Genomic DNA, 23,809 nt, shown 5'->3' on the forward strand with positions numbered 1-23,809 from the left:
CAGGGAGGGGGTGGAGTCCGGAGCTGTCTGGACACAATCCTGTGCCATGTGCTCTGGGATAACCCTGCTGAGCAGGAAGGCTGACCCAGCCTGACCCCTTCGGGATTTTGGGATTCTGGAACAGCAAATACCACCAGCGGGGGAACCCCGAGACGGCGGAACCCTTATCCAGCACCGCCGCTCCCCGGCCGGGCAGCACTGGCGGGAGGACAGGTGAGGGCAGCCACCTTTCCTCAGCGACTTCCGGTTGGCGTCAGGGCGGAGCTGCCGCTGAGCCGAGGCCTGGCGGAAGTGCCCTCTGCCCCACTTCCGGCGGTGGCCATGGTGACGGCGGCGGGCAGGTGGGGACAGCCGGGAGGGACAGGGGACAGCCGGGAGGGCACGGGGGACACCCGGGAGGGCACGGGGGCTGCGGGTGGCGCCCCGAGAGGGCGATGGGTCTGGGAAAGGCGGCAGAGGTCGGCGCGGCGCGGTGCTGCTGTGCGCAGGGACACTGTGCGCTCTGCAGGCCGGAGTTCAGCGCTGTGCTGACATGAAATACGGAATTAGAGATAAACCAGGGAGGCGCTTAGCCAGCTGTCGTGTTCTCCTGGTGGTTTAGGTGGTTTTTGAGTTGGTAAATGTCTGCAGAATGCTTGCTTTGGAACAAGAAATTTTTGTTTCAGTTTTCCAATCGCGCCGCCTTTGTCTCTGTGCCGAACACCGGGAGAGGATTTGGAATTACAGTTTGTAACTGAGGAAAAAAGCTAGGAAGGAAAAAAGTTAGTTAGGAAGTAGGAAGATTTATAAAACTATTTAACAGACGAGTGAATAGACTTCTAGACTGGTTTGGGTTGAAAGGACCTTAAATCCCATCTCATTCTCCCCCCTGGCACGGCCAGGGACACCTTGCACTGTGTCCTGGGGAACACTAGAGAATTTCCCAAGTCCAGGCTGCTTTTTGGGTGCTGGAAACATATTTTTTCCCCTTCTGCTGCACCAGGGATTGAGGTGGTTGTTTTGCATAACAATTCTGGAAGAGCACAGGAGGATCCATTGAATGAGATACACAACAAAGGGTTTCCTCAGGTGATGCTTCAGGTCACGCTTGGGGATGGAAACTTTCTTCTGAGAATCCCAGTTGGGTTGTTGTTTTCTTTCTCCCGTTTTCTGTTTGGGATGAGGAGCTCTGTGCAATTGCTGCATTTCTCCTCAGCAGTTTTAGTGGTTTGAGAAGTTTGGAGTTTACTTCTGTCTTTTCAGTCTGGGGGTTAAATTCCCCCTGCCCTGGAAAGGTCAGAGCCCACAGTGCCCAGGTTTGTTTTTAGAGGCTGAGCTGGCATTGGACACACAGCACATTCACCTGGATCTCTGCCAGTTCCAAATTTACCTCGGGGCTGTCCTGCTCAGGAGCTGAGGGAGCCTCCAGCTCAGAGTCACTGCAAGTGAGTCCTTTTCTCAGGTAGGACATTGTGCTTTCTTCAGACTAAAGTCCTCACTGGAGCCTAGAGGGGCTGTGCTTTTTCCTTAGGAAAATCAGATTTTTTTCCCCTTCCTTTTATCCCCCCAACCTTTGGATTTGGGAATTCAGCCTCCCAGCTGCTGCCACTCGTCATGGGAAGGACAATGTGATTCTGGGAGCCTGAAGCTGCAGAATTAGTGTTTGGGGAAGATTTCAGAGTTTGGTTTTATAGAACCTGGGCTCATCTTTGCTACCTTTAGTGCACCTTTGACCTCATTAATTAATATCCTTGTTCCTTCAGAAACCATTGTCCTGGTTTTGTAGGATAACATCCAGTTTTTGTTTCAAGGGGAAAGTTCTGTTTGTTGGGTTTTTTTTTTTAATTGGATAAATGTGATTTATTCTATAGAAAGCCTTCAAAAAGTTTCCAATCACCTGTATTTGCTCACATTACCAGTGTTCTTATTTCTCCTCTCCAATAACCTGCATGTTCCAATCCTGCCTTTTTGGATGGAGAATTGGGAATTACAGGACTTGATTTGAACCAGCTAATGAGCAGTGGCTTCTCTCCTGTTGAAAACCTGATGTTTTAATCACCACCTGTTAATAACAGGTTTTTTTTCAGTGTGAAACCCAAATTATTGAACAAAGGTGATAGTGGGAACACACATGGGACCCACGTGTTCTCCACCCTCACCACATTTTTAACAGCATTGCCTGCTCTGGGGTGTCTGTGACTACTTCAAAGTGTTACCTAAAGTTTGGTTTGGGATAGAAGCAACTCACAAAATCAAAGCAAAACTTCTTGCTATAGGTCTGAAGTGCTGCAGAAGTTCTTTTTCCCAAAATAATTTATTCAGCTAGGTGTTCCTCTGTCTCAAATCTAACTGTGCTGAGATTTTCTTTGCTTTGGTGTTTTTTTTAAGGGGCCATTTGAGTACCTTGGAAGAAGGCATCTGCTTGCCCTAATAAAAAGGGATTAAAATCTCTGATTGGCAAATCCCTCTCTCTCCTGCTCCACCCCTTTCTCTTCCCCATCCCATATTTCCCCTCCCCAGAGCTGTTACCTGTTCATTCAGACTCCAGCCTGGAAGCTGCCAAAGCAGATTTTTGCTCCTTTCCTGCTGCAGCTCTCAGGCAGAGATGGACAATCTGTCCAGTTCCTGTGTATAATATGGAGAAAAAGGAAAGAAAACCAATAAAAGACTTGGAAATATTTTTCAAATCTTAGTGTGCTTTGGTTAGGAAAGGTGTCAGGAATGGTCCCTCTCTTCCCAGTTACCTTTTCACCTGCATTTCACTGAAATCAGAACCAGAGCAGGGCCAGATTTTTTCAGTGCCTCATGAAGGAAATGCCACCACACCTGGCAGCTCCCACTTTGGAAATAAAGAAAGGGCCTAAAAGTGGGCTGAAGATTTTTTTATTTTTATTGCAGAATGTTCTGTAAGCCCAATGTCAGCACAGCACCTGTTGTCCCTGCCCACACCTCGTGTGCTGAGTCTCAAGAGACCTTTGAGAGAACAAAAAAAAGGGGAATCATAAAGAAGGCAGCTGCTTTCCATGAGCAGCTGAGCATGAACCAGTCAGGAGAACCTTCTCATCCAGCCTGAAAAGGCTTTGGGAAAACACATCTCTTTCCCAGGAATTATTACAGGGAAGATCCATTCTCTTATGTCAAATCAACTGCACCAATCCCTGGCTGCAAACCACTACAAAATACACCCTGTGTGCACTCCCTCAGCACAGGGCTGCAGGAATAAGATGCTTTGCAATGGCCTGAGCTGAATCCTCCTTTTGGGTTTGTATTTTCCCCACTTTGGGCACACTCCCTGTGCCTGGAGGAGCCTCTGCTCTGAGTGTCTCCCTGCATTATTCACAGTGGATCGCACCAGGAAGGATTTTGTACACACATGAGTTAGCTCAGGAATGGGAAACTCCAAAGGACCCCAAGAAGAGTGATGTACTAACTTGATGGTTTTATTTTTATACCTTGCCAGGTTTATTTGGAGCTGTCTTAATGTGTTATTTTATTGTGTTCCAGCTGTACTCCCAGAAATACTTACTTTATTCAGTTCACTACTATTTCAGCAAGCTGTTCACTGACCAGCTATTTGAGGAATTCTCTCCAAGCCCCTGATGGATATCTGGAAGAGTCTGATATTTTCCACATTAGCTCTGTTCCATGGCATGCAGAGCCTCTGCCATCCCCTCAGTTCCATACCAGCTCAGTCCTACTCAATGACACTGAATTCTGCCTTAGTTTCTTCTCGTCTTCTGCTTCTCATGCAGAAGGAGCATGAGTTGTGTGCCCAGAATTTTCCAGTATTCTCCCAGTGAAGTCCTGTCTTGCAGCTCAGACTGCAGGAGTTCAAACTCTGTCTGCACAAGAAAGTAGAAAAGAAGGGAAAATACGCTGATGTTTGGTTTTGACTTTATGTGTGACCCAGAAGATTTCAGAAAGGTGTTATAATTAACTTTACTCTTACACCAAGCTTTGATAAAAGCTCAGGGATATACAGAGGGAAAATTAGTGGCCTTTTCACAGAAGTCCCACTTGCTCTTTGGCCCTGTAGTAAGCTGTCACATAAACTACTCCCTTGGAGGAATGGCTTAGCAAGGAGATTAGGGCTATGCCTTGGTATCAGAATCCAATTCCAGGATGAGATTTCAGTGTGTTAAGCAAATAACTGGCTCAGAGAGAAAACCTGCAGCCTCCAAAAGACTGACTGGCTTATATCCATCTGAGATAATACACAGTAATTGATCTCTGGCTTGTAGATACTGTGGTACTGGCTGTTCTAGAGAAACATGAGCAGTTTTATACAATCAGAAGAATGTGGAGAAATATCCCAGCCCTGAGGAACTTCCACTCCAAACACACTTCGTACAAGAGGGTGAATTTGGAGCAGAACATGGGAACAGCATCTCTGAACCCAAGTTTGTTGTGTGACAGCTGACAGGATGCAATGCCAAGTGGCCTGCTGGGATGTTCACATTACTATTTAAATGCTTAAAATTGGGTACTGATGTGAACTTTCCAAAGCCTAAATGAATGAGGATGAGGATGAGGAAACCTGTTGAAGATACAGAGCTATCTCAGTGGTTTATTGCTGATCTAAGGCAGGGTTGAGAAAAATAATTTCAAACCAGCTTTCAATCCTTTGCTCATTTTCTTCGTGGTGAAATGATCTCTCTCCTTCCATCCTGTGGCTCTAGGAAGGCAGTTCAGAAGGGAAAGCTCATGGATTTCACAAGCATTGTCATCATCCCGCTGCTTTTCGGCAGCTTGGGGATCTTCGCGCTGTTCCGGCTGCTGCAGTGGATGCGGATGAGAGCTTACCTGCAGCAGGCAGTGGTGGTGATCACAGGGGCCACCTCTGGCCTGGGGAAAGGTATGGACCCAGAGCAGGGCATGAAGGGCAGGAGCAGCTCTTGGAATAAAGCAGCAGTGAGCTGGAAGTGCCTTTGCTCTGAGATTTGAGAGGTGTGGCTCCCGCTGGAGTTATAACCACAGACAGTCAGATTTGGATGCAAGAGTCTCAATGTTTGTAAGGAAAGTTTTAATTGTGCTGTATAAACTGGAGCTCATCAAAGCAATGAGATGCTGTTTGTGTGCTGTCAGGGGTCTTTTCCCTAAATCCTGAAAAAGCCAGGAAGCCAAATTGCTTCTTTAAAACTTCCCAGAACTGGTGTTCTGTATTCATGTTTGTTGTACTTCCAGCTGCTCTGCCAAACTTTCCACTCCTCCCTGCCCTTCATCCTCAAGTTAAGGTACCTTTCCTCTCATGGTACAAATCCATCCACTTCAAATTCTTGGCGTTATCAACACCAGGGAGTTTTTTTTTCCAGCTAAAACTTATGTTTTGCTTCAGTGGCTATGTTCTCTAATTCTGCTTTCTATAATTGCTTTAAAAGCTGCTTGAAGAGAAGACAAGATGCTCTCTGCTATCAAGGCCTTTCATTAGGATGAGTACTTTTACAGAACAAATAGAGCTTTAATTGATGCTGCCTTTGCATGTGAGTTTGTCCCTAAGGACAGGGCTGTTCAGGAACTGGCCAAAGGAGATGAACTGGTTCTCTGCCTGCCACCACCAAAGAGTGGGAGTGGTAAAGGATTTTGGATTTCATGTTGAGAAGAGTGGGAATTAGTATCCCAGGAGAGACTTTCCAGCTGGAGCTCTGTGTGCTGTAGGGTGTAGAGACTTCCACCATTGTACAGTGGAGTTTTCTCCTTTATTGACTCATTTGCAAGATCTTCTACAACTCCCCTCATTCCTAGTTATTAATACACCAGACCACCTCTAATTACTGATCTCTTAACACCCTTCATTGCCACCCACTGTCATCCCTTGTGCAAATGAGCAGTTTGTCCCTCTGGCTCCCAGAGGGGACAGGAACATGCAATTAGGAGGACAATAGCCTGGCATCCCTTCTTCAGTCTCTTCCTGATGAAGAGAATCACCTTGATGAAGCCAATAAATCCAAGGCTTCCAGAACCTCTGGATGTGTTCATTAAAATTGAAATTGCAAAGACCAGGCCCTGCTGTGTTAGATAACACACAGAAGGCAACTGTGGTCACTTTTAGGAAGGGCATAAAGTCAAAAATGAAAAGGCTCAGGCAGAGCTGACCAGCTTTTGAAGGGGGATGATGTGTAAACAGCATGATAACTGTCTAGCCAGCACAGTATCTGTCAGCACTGCTGCCTCACCACTATCATGTGTCTGTCACAGTCCCAGCAGAGTGGGACATGGCTGTGACCTCGCTGTGAATCAGCCTGACCATCCCACAGCAGTGACAAAGCCACCTCAGAGCCTTGCTGGCAAACAGCACTTTGAGCTGTCACCAGGTTTGATGCAAATCTGTTTGCCTGGTATTTAAATCCTACTTTTCTCTCTTCCTTGCTTCCTCCAAAGAATGTGCCAAAGCTTTCCATGCAGCTGGCTCCAAGGTGGTGCTCTGTGGCAGAGACAGTGAGAAGCTCAAAGAGGTGGTGCAGGAGCTTTGTGCAGTGAAGAATCACCGGAAAAACGTGAGTGTGGGACAAGGACAGGCCTGTGGGCTCACATGCCCTGGATTTCTGCTTGGGTTGTTATTATTGAAGTTACAGAATTGCCTGTGGGTTGTTCTCTTGAGCAATAGCAAAAATGCAACTCCGTGGTTAGGGGTAGATGTTGATAAAATAGTACATGGAGCTGGCATGTCATCCCTTGTAAAAACCCCACAAAAAGAAGCCATCTGAGAGTCCTTGGCTAGAAAGGGAAGTGAAAGCACACGAGGGCAGAGTGCCCAGACCTCTTACACCTGCACCTCATACACTGAATCTGGAAAAGTGACTTTCCATATGTTGGCCTCTATTTTTTATGTGTATACCTGCTGACAGTGACTGAGAAAGGTACTGCTGGCTTCTGTAGCAAACACATGGGTTACATTTTGCCATTTTCAAATGCTTTTTCTTTAATAAGATAAGAGGAAACTTCAGTACTTGAGGAAGATCTCCCTTGCCCCTTTCCTGTATAAGGAACAGGCTGCAGCAGCAGAAAAAGATAAGAGCACAACCTGCTTCTGTCATGTATTTCTGCCACATGGAACTGCTGCACTGTAGTTGCACAGGGTCTGGATGGCCCTGCTGTGCTCCCAGAGCTGGGGAATCCCATCATCAGCTGGCACATCCAGCTCTGAACTGTGTTTTGCTAACTGTAGTTTATTCACAGACACAGAAACCCCACTCTGTGGTGTTTGACCTCTCAGACACCAAAACTGTGGTGAATGGTGCTGAGGAGATCCTGAAGGCTGTGGGTCATGTGGACATCCTGATCAACAATGCAGGCATCAGCTTCCGAGGCTCAATTGTGGACACAGGACTGGATGTGGATAAGAAAGTGATGGAAACAAATTATTTTGGACCCATAGCCCTCACCAAAGGTACCTGTGATCCACATGGGTTTGGCTGATGTCTCTGCAGACCAGCACAAGTTATGGGCAGGCTTAAGGAGGTGCTTGGGCATGACTGTGTGGGAAATTCCCTGTTAGAGATCATACCTGGCTCCATATCCTGGCTCTAGCCTGGTAGGAATTCAGGAAGAGGTCCAGTTATGCTGTCTGCACTGACACTGGAGAACGTGGTGGGGGTTCCAGTGCAGCTGCAGCTTTCCTAGAAAGCTTTGGTTACACAGAAAATTCAGCCTGAAGGGTGTCAGCTGCAGGAAATGGGAAGATGTTCTGGTGGCAGAAAAAGCAAATTCTGCTGCCTACCCGGTGGGAGATCAGAGCCACCCCAGCAGCCCTTGTGCAGCCTCTGGCACAAGGAGTTTCCTCACAGGTCAATGTCCCAGCCAGAGGCAGCTTCAGGCAGAGGCATCCCAAGCACTGACCCAACCCCTCACTGAACAGGGATCTTGTAATTCCTTCAGCATCTCTGAGTGCTCTGAAAGCTTTGATTCTTGACAGCAGCAATGGCAAGACTGTTGTCTGAATGGGTCTTTTCTGTCCTTTGCTAGCACTTCTCCCCTCCATGATCAAGAGGAGACAAGGCCACATTGTGGCCATCAGCAGCGTGCAAGGCAAAATAAGCATTCCTTTCAGATCTGCATGTAAGTACCTCCACAGAAGATGGGAAGGACATATTTGGGGCACCAGGCTGAATAAATACTTGGCTCCTCTTTCCACATTTAGCTCTCCATGGAATTGGCTGTGTGCAGGGAGGGCAGAGCTGTGCATCACCCTCAGTGTGGTTACAAATCACTGACAGCAGCACTCTCAAATACAAAACCTTAGCCATCTCCTAAAGTTTTTAAGGGATGGCAAATATGTTTTGAAAACAGTTTCATAGTTCTGTCTTAACACTTGAGAGTCACTAAAATTCCATAATGTTATGGTATTTTATCCTTGTCATTTGTCTGCATTATCTCCTCTAAGAAAGTAGGATTTTTTTGTTTTAATAAATTATGAAGTGCCATAGTACAAACAATGCCAAAACAAAAGCCTAAACAATCTTGATCCAGCAAACTCTTCCTGCTAAATCAGTTATGACAAGAAATATTGGTGGGATTACTGAAAAAAGGCTTTTTGAAAGATGGATTAACTAAGAGGAGAGCATTTGGCACACAAGCATCTGTAAATCACTGAAAATAAACACCAGAAGTACAGTGGTGATGGCATATGGTGGGTCAGGAATGATGCTGAGTGGAGGAGAGCCTGGACTGTCTGAGCCTTGGGGTTTTGCAGGTAATATGGGTCTGACTGCTCCAGGAATTGTGTTCTGAGGAGCTCCCAGAGCATTTGCAAGGGGACCAGAGCCATGTGGATCTGGCAGCAGGAGCTCAGCCCTTGCCTGGGTCCTCACAGGGTGTGCCATCCTGTGCTGAGCTGCCTCTGGTGCTGCTGGTGTGGTGGTGGCAGTCACAGGTAGTGACCAAGGAAAAGGAGTCACTCAGCCATTTCATGGGGGAAAATCCTGCCCTAGGCCACACTTCCCTGCTGTGCCTGACTGTGTGATCTGCTGTTGCCCTGTGTGCAGCCAAGCTCTGAACCTGCTCTGCAAGTCCCCAGTGCTCAGCACGTGCAGGGCAGCCAGCTCTGCCTCCCAAAGGCTTTGGGTGTCCTTTATCAGGAGTGGGAGGCAGCTTGGGTTCACTCCAGAGTGCTTTGGCAGAGCTCTGATACAAAGCTCAGGATCCCAACCAGTTTTCAGCTGGAGTTTACACTCTGTCCTCCTAAATTGCCTCTCACTACCTGTTGCTGCCATTCACTAAACAAAAACAAAGGTAGAGGCTAGAGAACAACTCTTGGGCTCTTGCTGAGAAGTGGCTGCATTGCAGTGAAAAACCTATTCAGAAAGTGAAAGTTCCTTCAGCCCTGCTCCTTGGTGCACAGTCCTTTTCCTGTTTTCCAGATGCTGCCTCCAAACATGCTACCCAGGCCTTCTTTGACTGTCTGCGGGCAGAGGTGGAGCAGTATGACATTGAGGTGACAGTTGTGAGCCCTGGGTACATTCAGACAAACCTGTCCCTCAACGCTGTCACCGCGGATGGATCTCGTTATGGAGGTGAGAAACCACTTGTGCCCCATTTCTAAAGCATCTCCACCTCACTGAGTTACTACATAGCCTCTGGTGGGGACACAGTTAGCTCTGAAGGACCAAAAATCACCTTTAATGCAGGGTAGGAACAGTAACCCCCAAAATTTAGCCTTCTCAGATGACAGCTATTGCCTTCTGGCCCAACCATGAGGAACACCCGCCTGTGCTCCCATTCACAACTGGAGTAAAAACCAAAACAAGCAGCCAGGTACAGTTAGAGCATTCCCAGGAAAGTACCTCAGTGAGGGTTTACCTGCTGGTGCTCACTCAGCTTTCCCTTGGCAGTTATGGACAAGACCACGGCCGAGGGACAGACAGCAGCCGAAGTGGCTCAGGTGGTTCTCAATGCAGTGGGACAGAAGAAGAAGGAAGTGCTTGTGGCTGGCCTGACCCCCTGCCTGGCTGTCTACTTGAGGAACCTCTGCCCCAGGCTCTTCTTCACCTTAATGGCATCTAGAGCAAAAAAGGAGAAAAAAGCAAAGGGCTCTTAGAGCTCAGCTCACCTGAGCAGGGAGAGGCTGAGCCCCTGCAGTCGGCTGGGACATCACTGGAGGTGCTCCTGCAGGAAAATCCTTTCTCAAAATACTGTTTACTGTTGCATGGAGACTGGGAAGTGGTTTCCCCCACATTGCTGGAATACAGCACCTAAACAGCTGGAGAAGGAAGGGTGCTTGGACAATGTGGGAGAGCTGAGGCTGCAGGGGAGGGGACAAGGGAACACTGCAGCCAGGGAGGTCCCTGTGCTGGAACACTTCTCACCTCACTCCAGGCACGCTCAGCTTTACTGGCCTGCTACAAATAAAACCCACCTGTTCTGCCTTCACACCAGCAGACCTTGGCTTTCCCCACCCCTGTGAAATACAGTCCTCAGCTGGGAGCTCTCGTGATCAGTGACTCCTTCCCACTCCTTCCAGTCCCATCCAGGACATGCTGCTTGCAGTGGGGAAACTACAGAGCCTCTTGCTGGTAATGTGCCAAGTCATCTGATAAATTAAGCTCAATCCACTGCCACTTCCAAAGAAGTAACTGCTGTACAATTTGAGTGTATTTGGCCATCATTTTACCTGTCTGAATCGTGCCCTGCTGATGGACTGGGACAGTTAATTCTGCAGTGTGAATCCCAGCCCAAGGAATGCAGGGAAGCACTGAACAGGTAGAACAGCACAGCAAGGCAGCTGCTGCCTGAACACACTGCACAGGTGACAGCAGCACACCTGAGCCACCTGCAGCACAGGGCAGGTGTGATCTGTGCATGCCAGGCTCTCTGGCACCTGGAGAATAATCCATGTGTGTAGGGTGCAGAGTGTAGCAGACAGACCCTTTGTTCTCATCTGCTTTAAAGCAATCATGGATGGTAATTAGGATCACATCCAGTGGGGAATACCTGCCTGTTCACATATCCCAGGCTTCAGGGAGCCTGACAGCCTGAAAGGGTGGCATGTTCCACTCCTCACCCCTTCTCCCCATGTGAGGGATACCAGCACCACTAGGAAAAGGGAATTGCTGCACAGAGATAGGCCAGAAAGAATCTTAAAATTGAAATAAACTCTACTAGTAGGAACCAAGGTCCAGATCCCTCCTGCCACTTCCATGCACTTGCCAGCATTTTCCATGTGTCCTGCCTCATATATCCTGCCTGGGAGTGCACATCTGATGACAAATAAATGACATTGCTACGAAATTAATCCCTTGGTCAACTCCAGCTCCTCACAGCAGAGGAAGGGAAAACAGGAGGGGTTTTGTTTTTCTTTTCTTACGTCCCTGCAAGGTGCTATGGTACCAGTAGTAGCTGCAGCAACAACACACTTTATCCCAGCCCTCTTTATGGGACCTGTTAGCTTAGACAGTGTGAATCCACACGGAGGATTAGTCACACAAACTCTGATATGGGTGTGCAGGCTCAGCAGGACCTTCTCCTTCCAAAAGCCTTTTCTAAACAACTACAGATTTATATATTATCTCTGAGAACCAGGATGTGTTTAGTGATCACAATGCTGCTGCTCTGTCAGGACATCCATCCTCTGCCACCTTCCTATGGCTGAGGCTGCAGATGTGTCACAGAAAGGCCTGGGGTTGGAATGACAAGTTGAATCTTTCAGGTGGATAGACACCTTTTTTCCTGTTAAGATAGGAAAGCAAGGCATTACCTTCTCTCCCTCTCCACAAGGGGAGTGTTGGTGTTAGCTGTGCTTTTCCTTTGTGTTTTCCAAGCTCAGACCCTCAGTTTCTTGCTGAAATGCAGTGCTCCTGCCAGTCTTGCTCAGCTGCTCCATGTTCTGGTGTTTCAGGTCGTAGCCACCCAGGAAGCACCGAGAGGCTGCTTTGCATTTCTGTGTTCCCATCCAGGCCACTGAGGGTGAAACACATCAGGCCTGAGGGAAAAATTATGTGAGGGGAGTTACTGTAGTTACTGCTGGAATTACAGCTCCAAGGCAGAGGTTGCTGAGAGGGCATCCATTCCCCTTTGGAAGTAAATTCCCTTTCTGTGATGAGAGGAATATCCCACACTCCAGAGCATGTCCACAGTGAGCAGGGTGGGCAGCAAAGTCTGGGGGCTTCTCAAGGGGAGGTTTGTCCCCAGCCACTGTTGATTCCCAGCTGCTGGCATAGGGGACAGCAGATACAGCAGCATTCCACATGGAGGAGAATTTTTGGAAGTTGTTTTACCATTTCACCATGCACTAAAATGCCCCTCAAGACCCCTCTCATTCTCCCAGATCACCTGGCATGGTTACAGCCCTGACTGACTAACAACCAGAACGTTACCAAGAATTTTAGCTACCTTATCACTGTGATTCTTTGGAAAAGAAGCCCCTCTGCCCCTCCACCTCAGAACGGAGTAACAGGTGTGTTTTGAAACAAACCTACCCATTGTGACAGCTAAGCTGACTTTTCACCTTCCCTCCTGCAATAAAAGACCCCAGGAAACTTGCTAATTTTTAACTCAAGTCTCTGATGCCAGGTGTGCATTGAGGGAACCTGGAATCATTCCAGGCAAGGGGAAGCTTAACACAAAAAAGTACCCCAGAGGTTTGGTGCAGGAAAGGAACTAACAGCCCTGAGAATTATTCTGCATTGAGTAAAAAAAGAGCAGGAACAGCTTTGGTGTGGCCAGCACAAAGGTTTTTCAGGGCTTTCTGTGGCAATAAGCAGTATTAGCTATGGCAGATGTGCCCCTGGCTTCAAACCCATCCAGCAGGGACTTTGGAAACACATGTCAGGGTGGAAGGGCAGCCTGCCCAGCCTGGCCTAACCGCTGAAAGATGAAATAGTTGCATTTCTTCGCCTCCTCTCTGCCAAGGCAACTGTACATTGTTGCTATAAATAGCTGCTCTGGATCCCAGCTTCTTTTAACCTTGGAGGGGGAGAGCTCAGCCACTGTACAAAGGGCTGTTGCCACCCAGAAATGTCTCAGTGCCACTGCAGTTCCCCCAGCCTGCCCAGGTACAGCTGCCATGCTGGTGCTAAGGGCTGAGAACACCCAGCAAACCCAGTTTGCCCAGCACACACACGATGGGCTGCTCACACGAAAACTGCCCCAGCACAGAAGCACAAGTCAGAACTGTGGTCAGAACAGCCCATGGAGGTGAGGACAGAGGGAGTTCTTGGTGTCTGCTGTGGCAATTTGGAGAGATAAAAATAGAAAGGCAGAATTTGGGCTCTGACCTCTGCCAAGGTCAGTGTTTCAGCTGTGAAGATCAGGCTGCAGCTCCCACTGGAGCAGGGAGCACACAGAGCACACACAGGCAGCTCTCACTGCAGCCCTTTGCTCCCCTATTCCAACTGAAACACCTGAAAATGTGCCAAACTGGCCCTGTCAACGCCAGCCACACCTATTCTCCATGTGCTGGGAGGAGATTACAGACAGCAAGCCCCTATCTCTTAAAAGCAACTGGCAGATCTTGCAAGACAGTAAATACTTGCCATTCTAAGAATGAGATTTTGAGTTTAGAGCAAAAAAAAAAAAAAAAGAATTAATGCACAGGACTGAATTCTTTAGTTTCAGGTAACACAGTTACAAGATGCAGTGGTCTGGATGTCTTGCAGCAGGAGCAGGCAACTCCTGTGTTCAGGCAAAAGCAGTGGAATTGTGCAGTCGGCACAGGACAGAGGTAGGGCAGGTGGATTCCCACCCTGGCTGCCCTCAGCTGCACGTGGCTCAAGGCATTTCAGGGCAGAAGTCTCCACCTTAGTAAGAACTCATACAAGAACTGAGCAGAATGTGTTTGTAGCTGGAAACTTACAGTGGTATCTCCATTGTGCAGAGGAGTCATGGTTGGAGGTGCAGGGCAGCAGAGGACTGAGACATCTTTACCCCCAACCATCTGTTTAAGCAATTACCAAAAAGGTACAAAGTTGGTAAAACCTCTTCCAAGAAACACAACTAGCCAAGCAAGAGGGGAAGCAACACCCTACAGCTATTCCTTCAGCAGATGCTGCTGCCACATGCACTGGACAAAAGGAGTGTCAGGTGTGTGTGTGAGCAGGAATAAAGCCTCAACCCCCTGGAATTACACCAGGACTATGATAACAGTGACAAGAGAGCAAAAGCATTTGAAATTCTCATCCTTTAATGGTCAATGATAACTTCTGGCTGGTTCTGTGTAATACAATTAAACAATATACTTAAATGTTTCCCAAAAAAAAAAAAAAGAAAAAAAAGAAAAAAAAAAAAAAAAGAAAGCAACTCTCACACCCCTTCTTTCTATTGCTTTCTTTCATTGACATTCCACTGCTGGATTGGACTCCCCTGGCCTAACATACGGATCTCAAGTCACCACACATCCACATCTCAAGTGTAACGAAGAACTGAAAAACCTTGGTGCACCAGTGATGTGTTATTTGAAAAATAACAGCTCTATTAAACCAAATCCTTCCCAGTCTCCACCGCTTCTCAAAGAGGAAAAACAAAATGTTACTGTGGGAGTCTTAATACACTTGTCTTTGTGGGTTTCTCTCTTCCCTGCTGAAGTCATACAGCATAGAGTTCATAGATCTTCTTTACACAGTACACCAGGGCAGCGAGTGCTATCGTGTTGTGCAGTCTCTTTCTGTGCAGGTCGTCCTTCCTCACCAGCACCACGGGAGTGGACGAGGTGAGCGTATGCAGGGGCAGCCGGGAAAGTTTATAGGCATCGTACTCCACCTGGTACTTGCAACAGGGATCGAACTGCCAAGAGATCCCGTAGAGGGTGCAGCAAGCCACGCTCAGCACTCCAGCGGGCAGGGAGATGTAGTGAGAATAATCTACCGGCAGTGCCAGGGGGGTGAAGAGGCAGGTGGTGCCTGCCAGCACGGCTGTCTTGTGCAGGCAGTTCCCCACGGTGATCCAGCGCGCTGTCTCGTCGCCGATGCGCGTGGGCTCGATCACGATGTACTTGTACTGCGCCTCCAGCGCCTGCTCCAGCTCGTACTCAAACTGGTCCTGAGCGTTCTCCCCGTTGTAGATCTCGTGCACAATGTAACAGTCCGTGGAGGACAAGGTCACCCTGGTAAGGGGAAATGAAGAATTAAAACTACAGGGCTGAAGGACGGGCTGTTCACCCACTCGGCTGGGAGGGCAGGAGAGAAGTGCCCCAAGTGAGGGCAGCCCCTCAAGGTCACTGCCTCTGTTTCACAACCAGCAGCTTTTCAACTCAAGCTTTATGTCACATCAGCTGATTACTCCTGCTGTACAATAATTCATCCCAAAAGAAGGCAATGTATTTTTCTTACCTTCTCTTAACTTGGAGGATCTAGAACAATTTGAGAAATAGGGCCTTGTAACAGTCCTGAAATGGTTCCTCAACACTGACACCCAAACAGTTTCTTTGGAGACAGCAGAAGTGTCATTCACACCTTAGTGACCATAAAACATCACTGAACAAACGACACAGACTTTAGGAGCTTTCAGAGAAACCAAGACTAGCAGCTCATCCATCAGGAGAACAAGCTGCACTCAAAGGTTTTTAGAGAGGAAGCATCTCCAGATGAATACATTTGCTTTCTGATGCAGCTTGCTATTTAGTCCTCCATATTAAACACAGCCTAGTAAATCCATGGTAAATCCAACAAGGATGGCCACGGAACATTGCTGAAAGGGAAGGTGAACAAGGTAGCAGAGCACTCAGTTTGTGGCAGAACAGTTCACTCCCTCTCCTCAAGTGGGATGCAGCAAAGCAAGACACAAAGAGGTTTTTAACCCAGGCAGGCTTATGCAGTGAAGAAAGAGCTGCTCACTTCACCTGGAGCACATTCCCTACTCAAGGGATTCAGGGAACTTGTATTGGAGCTTTCAGCTACCTCAAGTCACATCAATTTTCACCTTCTGTCCACCCTCTTCACCACATCACCTTATAGCTGCAGCTACATTCATGTACAGACTGCTAAGAAATAGGATTATGACTATTTACCTGCTCTGAGAAAAAGTAAAAACCTGTCCATCAGAACAAGGCAAAATCCTCCCTTCCAAGCAGAAATGCATATTTCTGACACACTTGTTCTTAACCAGAGCAAAACTGAGCACGTGGCCTCACAAGGATAAAAATATCTAGCAGATTCCTTTAGCAGAAGGAGAACAAATCACACACACATTTGACCTAATCACAGCAGACAAAACAGCCTCATCCCAACAGCATTTAGACCCCCCTGATATCAGAAGGAACACACTGCTGATGTGGAGAACAGAATGAGCACTTTTTTCTCCATTAGTACAGTGGTACTTATGTGCATGCACTGGAAAATAAGGGAGAAAAATACACATTCACAAGCTGCTGTTGCCAAACATTATCCTTAATGTGCAGCTCCACTCGGGCTGCAAAGGGGATTGAGCAGTGGCCAGCTGTAATCAAGAATATTGTTAAATTACAAGCTGTTGCAGACATAGCTGTGTTTGTAACAGCAGCAAACATCAACCAGCAGGACCTGAGAGGCACCAGCCTCTCCCAAAGCAGAGTAATAAGCAGTTTCATTAAAAGTCCAGCTGGAATTTATATAACCCACAAGGAAAATTCAACTTACAAGGTAGTTATTGAGTTCCTTGCAGTGCATTTCCCCCTTGGACTGGTCATGGGTAGAAAGAATAATAAAAATCCACCTGAATTCCGTGTATGCTGGGGGCTTCTTTAGGGCCATCAGCTTGTCAGACATTGTTTGGAAAATTACCATTAACTCTTTCAGCACAGGAAAGAGTGGGCTCTGATGCTCTGAAGTGAACAGAGAGATATTTAGAGGAAAAAAAAAAAATCTAAGGAGAGCACCTATATAAGAAGTTTCTAACAAGAAACCAGTTAAGCAGGTGTTACACTGACATGAAGGACACAGCTGGTCATGGTTTGTGCCAAGGATTCTTTTCTCTGATAACAGCTGCTCCAAGTGCAGCTTCTTCCAAATCAAAAATTCCAGTTTCATTACAAAAGGCACAGAGAGACTTAAGGTAACTCTGCACACCACCACCCATGACTATATGAAACCACTTGCTCGGGCATAATGACTTCATGGAAAAGCTATTGCTGAAAGGCATTTTCAAGCTGGAAGCCAACCCAGTGCTAACACAACCCTCCAGACAAAATTAGTATTTCCTACCAAGGAGCACTTTCAGTGTTTTGTAATAGCTGGAACATAGATGGGTCTGCAAAATAGAGAAGCAGAATCCAAATTCAACTAAGAACTTCCCAGAGGCTTAGGAACAGCACAGTTGTTGTCATTCCAGACCTCCCTGTTTTCCCTGGAAAAAAAGGGTGAAGTGAGCCTTCCCTGCCTGCACAAGATCTGTGGGAACTGAGCTTCTAACTCTAGGAATTCAGTGTCTGCATTACATGGGATTTCTCCAGGCTCAGCACCAGGACAGGTGGCACTAACCCATCAGCCTCATTTCTCCTTGCTCAGCTCTTGCCTGTGCTTCCCTCTGAACACCCCTCTTTTTCCTTTCACCATCACTGCACGAGCAGAGCCACACCATGAACAGCCACCTGTCAGCAGGAATCCAACAGACTGGCCAGAGGCAGCACTATCCATCTCCTCTTAAATTTTTTGGCTTGCCAGGCTCTGGGGCTTTATAACCATAAAGTCAAGAAAAGCACGGTCCTCCTATGCCAAAACAAGCAGAATTTAAAGTACATTCTGCTGGAAAAAAAAAAAATCACTGGGAACTGAACTGCACAAAGGCTTTGTCCCTGAAAAAGTCTGCCCTCCAACTGTGCTGTTTCTCCAAATGAGTCCTCTAAAATCAGAATAAATCTGTATCAAAGTGCTGAAGCTGCAAATGGCAAACTAGCCAATCCAAAAATGATAAATGAAAAGGTATCTGCTCCAATAGGACACGTGAAGAGTCTGCAAGGCAGGCAGCAAGGCTCCATCTCTGCACAGAGAGCTGGGGTTATCACGTATGATTTCCACAAAAGAACTGGCTGCCCCTGGAGCAAGGAGAGCTGAAAACTGTTTGGATTTCAGATGATATAAAAAGAGACACAGATGAGATACGTGGGCTTGAGGAGGTTTCAGCTGAGGACTTCACAGAGGCAACTGTCCTGACACAGCCCTTCAATTGAACACAGCAGCTGCACACGAACAAATCCAGGCAGAGCAATTGGATTTGCTCAAACACTGGAGGCCATGGAGTTTGCCTTTTGGAGCTTGTCACCCCCCCAGCCATGACAAACACAAATGCAGAGCTGTGCAAGCAACTCTGAGCTGGCATCCACCACTTAGCAAGTGTAGGGATTTTATATAAACTCCGTTTTACTTAAAAGAATTGTAAATAACCAGAGAGCACCTAATGCCAGAAAATGCTGCCAGGTGTTCAGGAGCCTGACAAGCTGTTTACTAGACAGACCAGAACCTAAAAGCAGTTGTTAATATTATTCAATCAAATAATTTTCCAGGAACTGTCTCCCCACTCCATATAAGAGGGCACAATTTAAAAGTTGTACAGCTGTTCTGAAGGAATAGTTCTAGATTTTATATCCAAGTATTTGTTCTATTGCAGCTTCACGCATTCTGTACCTGAGAAATTTTAGTGTCTCATTCCTATGAATGAATGCCTGGCTGGGGGAATGTGACAGAACTCTCAGCTATTCAGCACAGCATGATGTAAATCACCTAAAACTCAGCGATGTCAAATTTTGGTATTGCCAAAGTTATAAATAAGGAATCCATTGTTAACAGAGCTACAGCAGCAGCAGGGGCAGAAGTGTCTGTGTTAGCTATAGAGCAAGCTTCAAATTACATTTGGATTGTCTTCCTAACATGGAAATATGGGAGAGCACCAGGAGAGGGGTGCTGCAGCTGCTGAACAATAGCAGCTCCAGCAGTTCATAAAATCCTGATATGGTTGGGGTTGGAAGGGACCTCAAAGCCCATCCAGTCCCATGCAGGCACACCTTCCACTATCCCAGCTTGCTCCAAGCTTTGTCCAACCTTTTCTCTGCCTCCACCTTTGAAGCAGGCTCCAGAATGCAGCAGTCTGCCTGGTAAATGGAACTTTCAAATGGAGAGTCTTTATGGATTAAGACATAAATATTATTCCACAGAGGAGACACAATGTCACTCCATGTGAAAAGACCTTCAGTTTTGCCAAGTGCCAAAAGCAGAAACAAAGGAACAGAATAGGTGAAACATCCTGGGAGAACTCTCAGCATCCTCCCACCACTGCCCACCTGCAGGGGAGAAGGACTGAGCCTCCTGAGTTTGTTGCCCTCATCCTAATGTCACCTGCCACACAGACTTGTGGTGAGGGTTTCAAGTCATCCAATTATCTCAGTTCAGCAAAATTCTCAAAATCAAACTTGGAAACAATCTTTACCTGGACAAAGCCCAAGTCCAGTTCTGGGCAAAAATAAAAGTTCTTTTTAAGCCCCACCCATAACACATAGGTCAGGTTTTGTTAAAGTTTTGTTGTTTTTCTTAAAGAATATTCCTGAGCAACAGTATTGCTCAGAGCGCCAAACAATCAGATTAACTGCAAACGAAGACCAGTTTGATTAGCAGTTAAAAAAATTAGAAAGGAGAGGCCTGCAGTAGTGTGATAACACCTGTCACAAGCAGCACACAGTCCAACTCAGCAGTGCAAGATCTCAGAAAAAGGACATTACAGATGGCCAGAGCATGTCTGGGAGCACTGTCAGCATCTCAGGCAAGCTGGAGGAAGTCAATAGAGTCAAGGCATGACAAATTCAAATACTGAACTTCCCTCCCTCCAACATAAATCCTTCCTGAAATTTAATTTAATTTCAAGATGAAGGAATGAGCTGTGGCCTGGCTTTAATTCTCAGTGGAAATATTCCACCTCCAAGTCATATTCCCCAGTGTATGTTTCTACTGAGGATATGGTTCACAGAAAGCACTAACACATCCCACCCTAAACACCTGGAGAATTCTATCTCTGCTGAATGTCCTCACAATCTACCAGACTCAGACCTTCAGCCACAGCTGTCAGGCCTGGGGCTTTAAGAAAGGCATTAAAGCAGAGGAAGAACTGGAAATGCAGGGCAATAAAGCAAGACTTTAATTCAAAAGATGCACCTTAGATTCAAATAGGTAAAAGGACAGGAGAACATTGGGGAGCTCTTCAAGCAGCCTCAGGGAGGGAGGACAACATTCCCTGAACACTAAGGAAAACAACACCAGACCATAACAACAAATCCAACCCCCAGACAACGAGGAGGTGTCAATTTTAAGTCTAATGATTAGCCAGGCTGATGGAAATAGGTCAATCATTGCTCCAAGCAGAGTACCAGCAATCTGAGCAGTGCAGGTAGCGAAAGGAGAGAGCCCTGTGAGGGCACAGAGGAGCCAGTGCAGGCAGTGGTGATGACATGAAAGCTGTTCTTTCCAGAGTTTGTCAGAACATCTCCCAGGGGAACAAATGACATGCTGTCCCACTGCTCTGGCGGGCACCGGGCTGCCTTTTATACAAAAACACCCAGTACAATCCAGTGTCTGTTCTGTATGAAAAAGTTGTTTTGGTCTACAGATTAACAATTCTCTTTAGACAGGCTCCATTAAAGAGTCTATCCAGAATGAAGAAAAACAAATATTTAGTTGGTTCCCTTCAGTGTTTTTGGTTATTTTGTTTAACAGTATTATTTCACCACCAGAGCCAGCTGGAGTTCACAGTCAACATCCTTTGAAATTAATGTCCTTACATTCACTCCTAGCAAGGAAAGCACTTTTTTAACCAATTATAGCTCTCCCTGTATCAATAAAGTCGCTTATGAAGGGACTCAGTCTCCACAGATAAGATTTTTTTTTAAATGTTTTTAAATGAAAGCTGCTCTAGTCTCCCAGCAGACAGGATTTTATTCAGTACCAAGTCTCCTCACACCACCTCCGACACACAGATGCCTTTTAGAGGGACTGGCTGACAACTACAAACACTCCTTGAAGCAGCTCAGTTACCAGGAAAACCGGATCAGCATATTCAGTTCAAAGGAATGTGTCTTTGGACAAGAATCCCACCCAGAGTAAGAAAACTGTATTCACCCTATAAAAAGCTCATGTCATCGTGTGATGACATCAGGTCTGTCAGCGCTGCCTTTACACAAGCAGCAGCCAAACGAGACGGGCAGGTGTGGTTTGGGATGATTTGGGATCTGCCACTGCTGGGGAGGCAAAGGCTCAGTCATCCACATCTCCTGCTCTCAGCACCTCGCTGACATCACCCAACACCTCTTGGAGTTACCCTCCTCTGTCACATTTGTACAGGGTGACACCTAAAGAACCACCAGCTTTTGATGGAGATTGTGAAATGCTGCTCAGAGGAGGATCTGCTGTTCTGGTCTCTTCCATACCCTTCTCACTGGCAAAGGAAAAATAATACATGCAGCAGGTTCATGGAGTGACTTGTGTTTAGGAATATTTTTCATCACAAGATCAAGAGCAATCACAGCTTTGAAGAAAGATCACCTCAAACAATAATTAGATTATTGTACAGGTCACAGATGAAGTTACACAGTAACAACTCACTTTTAAGTCTGCGTCAATTTTCACCCTGGAAGAATAATTTAAGTTATTAAGTGTTCTTTAACATATTCTGTTCCTTCCCTTCTGCTGGGAGGACACATCTGCTACATGAAAAATCCACATGAAAACTCCACACCTCCCATGCTGGGGCAGTGCCAGCAATGGGTGCAGACAGCTTTACCACTGTGGTATTCTTAGTTGTTTATTTAAACCACGCTGATGCAGGAATTCCATTGGCCCTTCCAGTTCAATTACTTTTGAATTCCCTGAACACAGACAGCATTCCTGCAATTCACATTAGTGCCAGAATTCTGAGGGCTACTTGTGGCTCTCCTTGGCCGGGTAGATTCAACAGCATCAAAGCAAACACGGTTGGATCACAGCAAGGGAACAAAGTGAAGCCACAACACGAATGAAGAGGGATATCAGAGTTTCTAATTAAGAGGGCTATCAGAGTTTCGAGGCGAGGCGGCAGGACAAAGGAAAACTCACAGAAACACTGCAGCAGCTTTCAGCAGCTGCCGCTTACATCAGTCAGCCCTGGGGCAGAACAGAAAAATGCCAACGTCAGGAAATGCGGGATAAACCCAGACATTTTCAGCAGGTGGAGAATTGTGCACACAGATTTTAAAGTAGCTCGACCAGACACTGACTTAAGTTGCGCCAGGGGAGGTTCAGGTCGGACATTGGGAAGAATTTCTTCACAGAAAGGGTGATTAAATACTGGCACGGGCTGCCCTGCAGGTGTTTAAGGAAAGCCTGGGTGGCTCAGTGCTCCGGGTGGGGATCGGGCACAGCTTGGACTCGATGATCTCAGAGCTCTTTCCAACCTAATTGACAGAGATTTCCCTCTGTCTCTTTTTCCCCATGTTAAAGTTACGATTCCTGAACTCGCACCGCTGCTCCGCGGGTATTTCCAGCCCGCCCTGGCCAGGCAGCAGCGCGGTACGGAGCCCGCTGCCCGCCGCGGCCCCGGCAGAACGAGGTCACCCTGGAGGACTCGCCGCTCCCTCCCCGCCTTTAAAAATAGCCGTGGACGGAAGGAGCCTCCCGGGGCCGGCCCTCCTCCGCCCGGCATCCCGCGGCGGGCAGCGCTGCCCCCGGCACGCCGCGGCCGCGCTGACCTTCCCCGTCCCGACCCGCCGAGCGCCCCCGGCCCCTCCGCGCCTCAGCGTCCCGCGCCCGCCCCGCCCGGCCACGCTGCCCTCGCGGCGCCCCCGCCCTTGCCGCGGAGCCGCGGGGCCGCCGCGGGCGGTGCAGCCCCGCAGCCCCCGCCGCCCCTCGCCCCGGCCCGCCGCCCCTCACCTGTCCCGGCCGCCGCCGCTGTTGGTGCCGCCGGGGCCCGCGCGCCTCCTTCCCCAAGCCGCCATCTTGGAGACACTCGCCTCGCAAATGTCTCCGCCGGCGGCCCGCGGGCGCGCCGCGATGCCCGACGGAAGATGTAGTGCGCGGGGCGGCGGTGGCCGCGGCGCGGGGTGGGGCTGAGCCCGCGGAAGGACTACAAGTCCCACAGTGCCCCGCGCCGCAGCGCGGCCGTGGGGGGCTCTGGGGCGTGTAGTCCCCTGGGCGGGGGCGGTGGGGCCGGGTGGGTACTGCGGTGATACCCCGGCGGGACCCGCGGCCGCAGCCCTGTCACCGGTACCGGAGCTGCCCCGCGGGGCTCGGCTCGGCTCGGCACAGCTCGGCCCCGCCGCCCGGGATCCTCCACCCGGTGGGAGGAGCGCAGCGGCGAGTCCCGGCCTGCCCCGCGGCCCCGCCATGAGGGGATGCGGCTGCCCAGGGTCAGCGCCGCTCAGCATCGCCTCATGTTCCTGACCCAAACAGCCCAGGAGGTTCCTTCCCTGCAGGAGACTGAGGATGGAGGATCCCCTCGTGAAGCGCCTCCCTGGGAGGAGAGGCTGGGCGGTTTACGCGTGAATTTCGCCCCGTTAATAAATCTCGAAATAGGGACAGTGAATGGGGAGGCTCCCCTGCTGCATCTCTGAGGAGGAATAAATCAGAATGAATTAAGAAAAGACCTTGAGATCATCAAGGCAATATAAAGTTTATAACCAAACGCTTCTCTATAAATGCAATGCAGAGGTTTTTCAGCTGTGGATCCACCAGAAGTCGATGCTGAAGGTTTTGTGGGTGACCTGTGCTGAGGTGCTTGGATGGTTATTTCCAGATCCTTGAGCCTCTGCAGGGCTCCCTCTTGCTCCCGGTCTGATTCCTGCCGGCTTTTCCTCAGGAATTTTAAGTTTTCCCTTAAACAGCAGCTCCCTGCTCTGCAGCCCCCTTTTCCTGGAGCCTCTTCCAGCGCACAGCAGAAAACAGCAGCGCTGCATCTCCCGTTCTTAGAAAAACCC

General features: G+C 48.2%; 2 protein-coding genes and 1 long non-coding RNA gene across 5 annotated transcripts; 2 read left to right on the plus strand and 1 right to left on the minus strand.

Annotated features, from left to right (window-relative positions):
- Positions 1–258: 258 nt before the first annotated feature.
- DHRS7B (dehydrogenase/reductase 7B) lies at positions 259–14,204 on the plus strand. 2 transcript variants are annotated; one of them, XM_085074469.1, is made up of 7 exons: positions 259–341; positions 4,659–4,834; positions 6,358–6,473; positions 7,156–7,366; positions 7,942–8,034; positions 9,336–9,488; positions 9,807–14,204. In XM_085074469.1, the coding sequence occupies exons 1-7, from the start codon at positions 322–324 to the stop codon at positions 10,010–10,012; spliced, it is 975 nt and encodes a 324-aa protein (XP_084930595.1). In that variant the 5' UTR covers positions 259–321; the 3' UTR covers positions 10,013–14,204. The 2 variants fall into 2 exon arrangements, with proteins under 2 accessions (XP_084930595.1, XP_084930594.1); XM_085074468.1 differs by lacking the exon at positions 259–341 and adding an exon at positions 464–1,068.
- On the plus strand, positions 1,075–2,666 carry LOC146430641 (uncharacterized). The gene is made up of 2 exons (XR_014855059.1): positions 1,075–1,441; positions 2,368–2,666. It is a non-coding gene; the product is annotated as an uncharacterized LOC146430641 (long non-coding RNA).
- TMEM11 (transmembrane protein 11) lies at positions 14,075–23,138 on the minus strand. 2 transcript variants are annotated; one of them, XM_085074466.1, is made up of 2 exons: positions 22,767–23,138; positions 14,075–15,010 (listed from the first exon to the last, which is right to left on the minus strand). In XM_085074466.1, the coding sequence occupies exons 1-2, from the start codon at positions 22,829–22,831 to the stop codon at positions 14,494–14,496; spliced, it is 582 nt and encodes a 193-aa protein (XP_084930592.1). In that variant the 5' UTR covers positions 22,832–23,138; the 3' UTR covers positions 14,075–14,493. The 2 variants fall into 2 exon arrangements, with proteins under 2 accessions (XP_084930592.1, XP_084930593.1); XM_085074467.1 differs by lacking the exon at positions 22,767–23,138 and adding an exon at positions 17,458–18,887.
- Positions 23,139–23,809: the final 671 nt, after the last annotated feature.

Source organism: Lichenostomus cassidix, chromosome 14, assembly GCF_008360975.1.
Source record: "Lichenostomus cassidix isolate B80296 chromosome 14, HeHo_3.0, whole genome shotgun sequence".
In the NCBI taxonomy this organism is placed as follows: Eukaryota; Metazoa; Chordata; class Aves; order Passeriformes; family Meliphagidae; genus Lichenostomus; species Lichenostomus cassidix.

Bases quoted from the DNA above. Each gene is read 5' to 3' on its own strand.
- TMEM11 (XM_085074466.1), bottom strand. From the start codon at position 22,831: ATGGCGGCTTGGGGAAGGAGGCGCGCGGGCCCCGGCGGCACCAACAGC. The intron at 15,011-22,766 runs GTGAGGGGCGGC...TCCCCTTACCAG, and splicing joins AGCGGCGGCGGCCGGGACAG to GGTGACCTTGTCCTCCACGG.
- DHRS7B (XM_085074468.1), top strand. From the start codon at position 1,040: ATGAGATACACAACAAAGGGTTTCCTCAG. The intron at 1,069-4,658 runs GTGATGCTTCAG...CTGTGGCTCTAG, and splicing joins ACAACAAAGGGTTTCCTCAG to GAAGGCAGTTCAGAAGGGAA. The intron at 8,035-9,335 runs GTAAGTACCTCC...CCTGTTTTCCAG, and splicing joins CATTCCTTTCAGATCTGCAT to ATGCTGCCTCCAAACATGCT.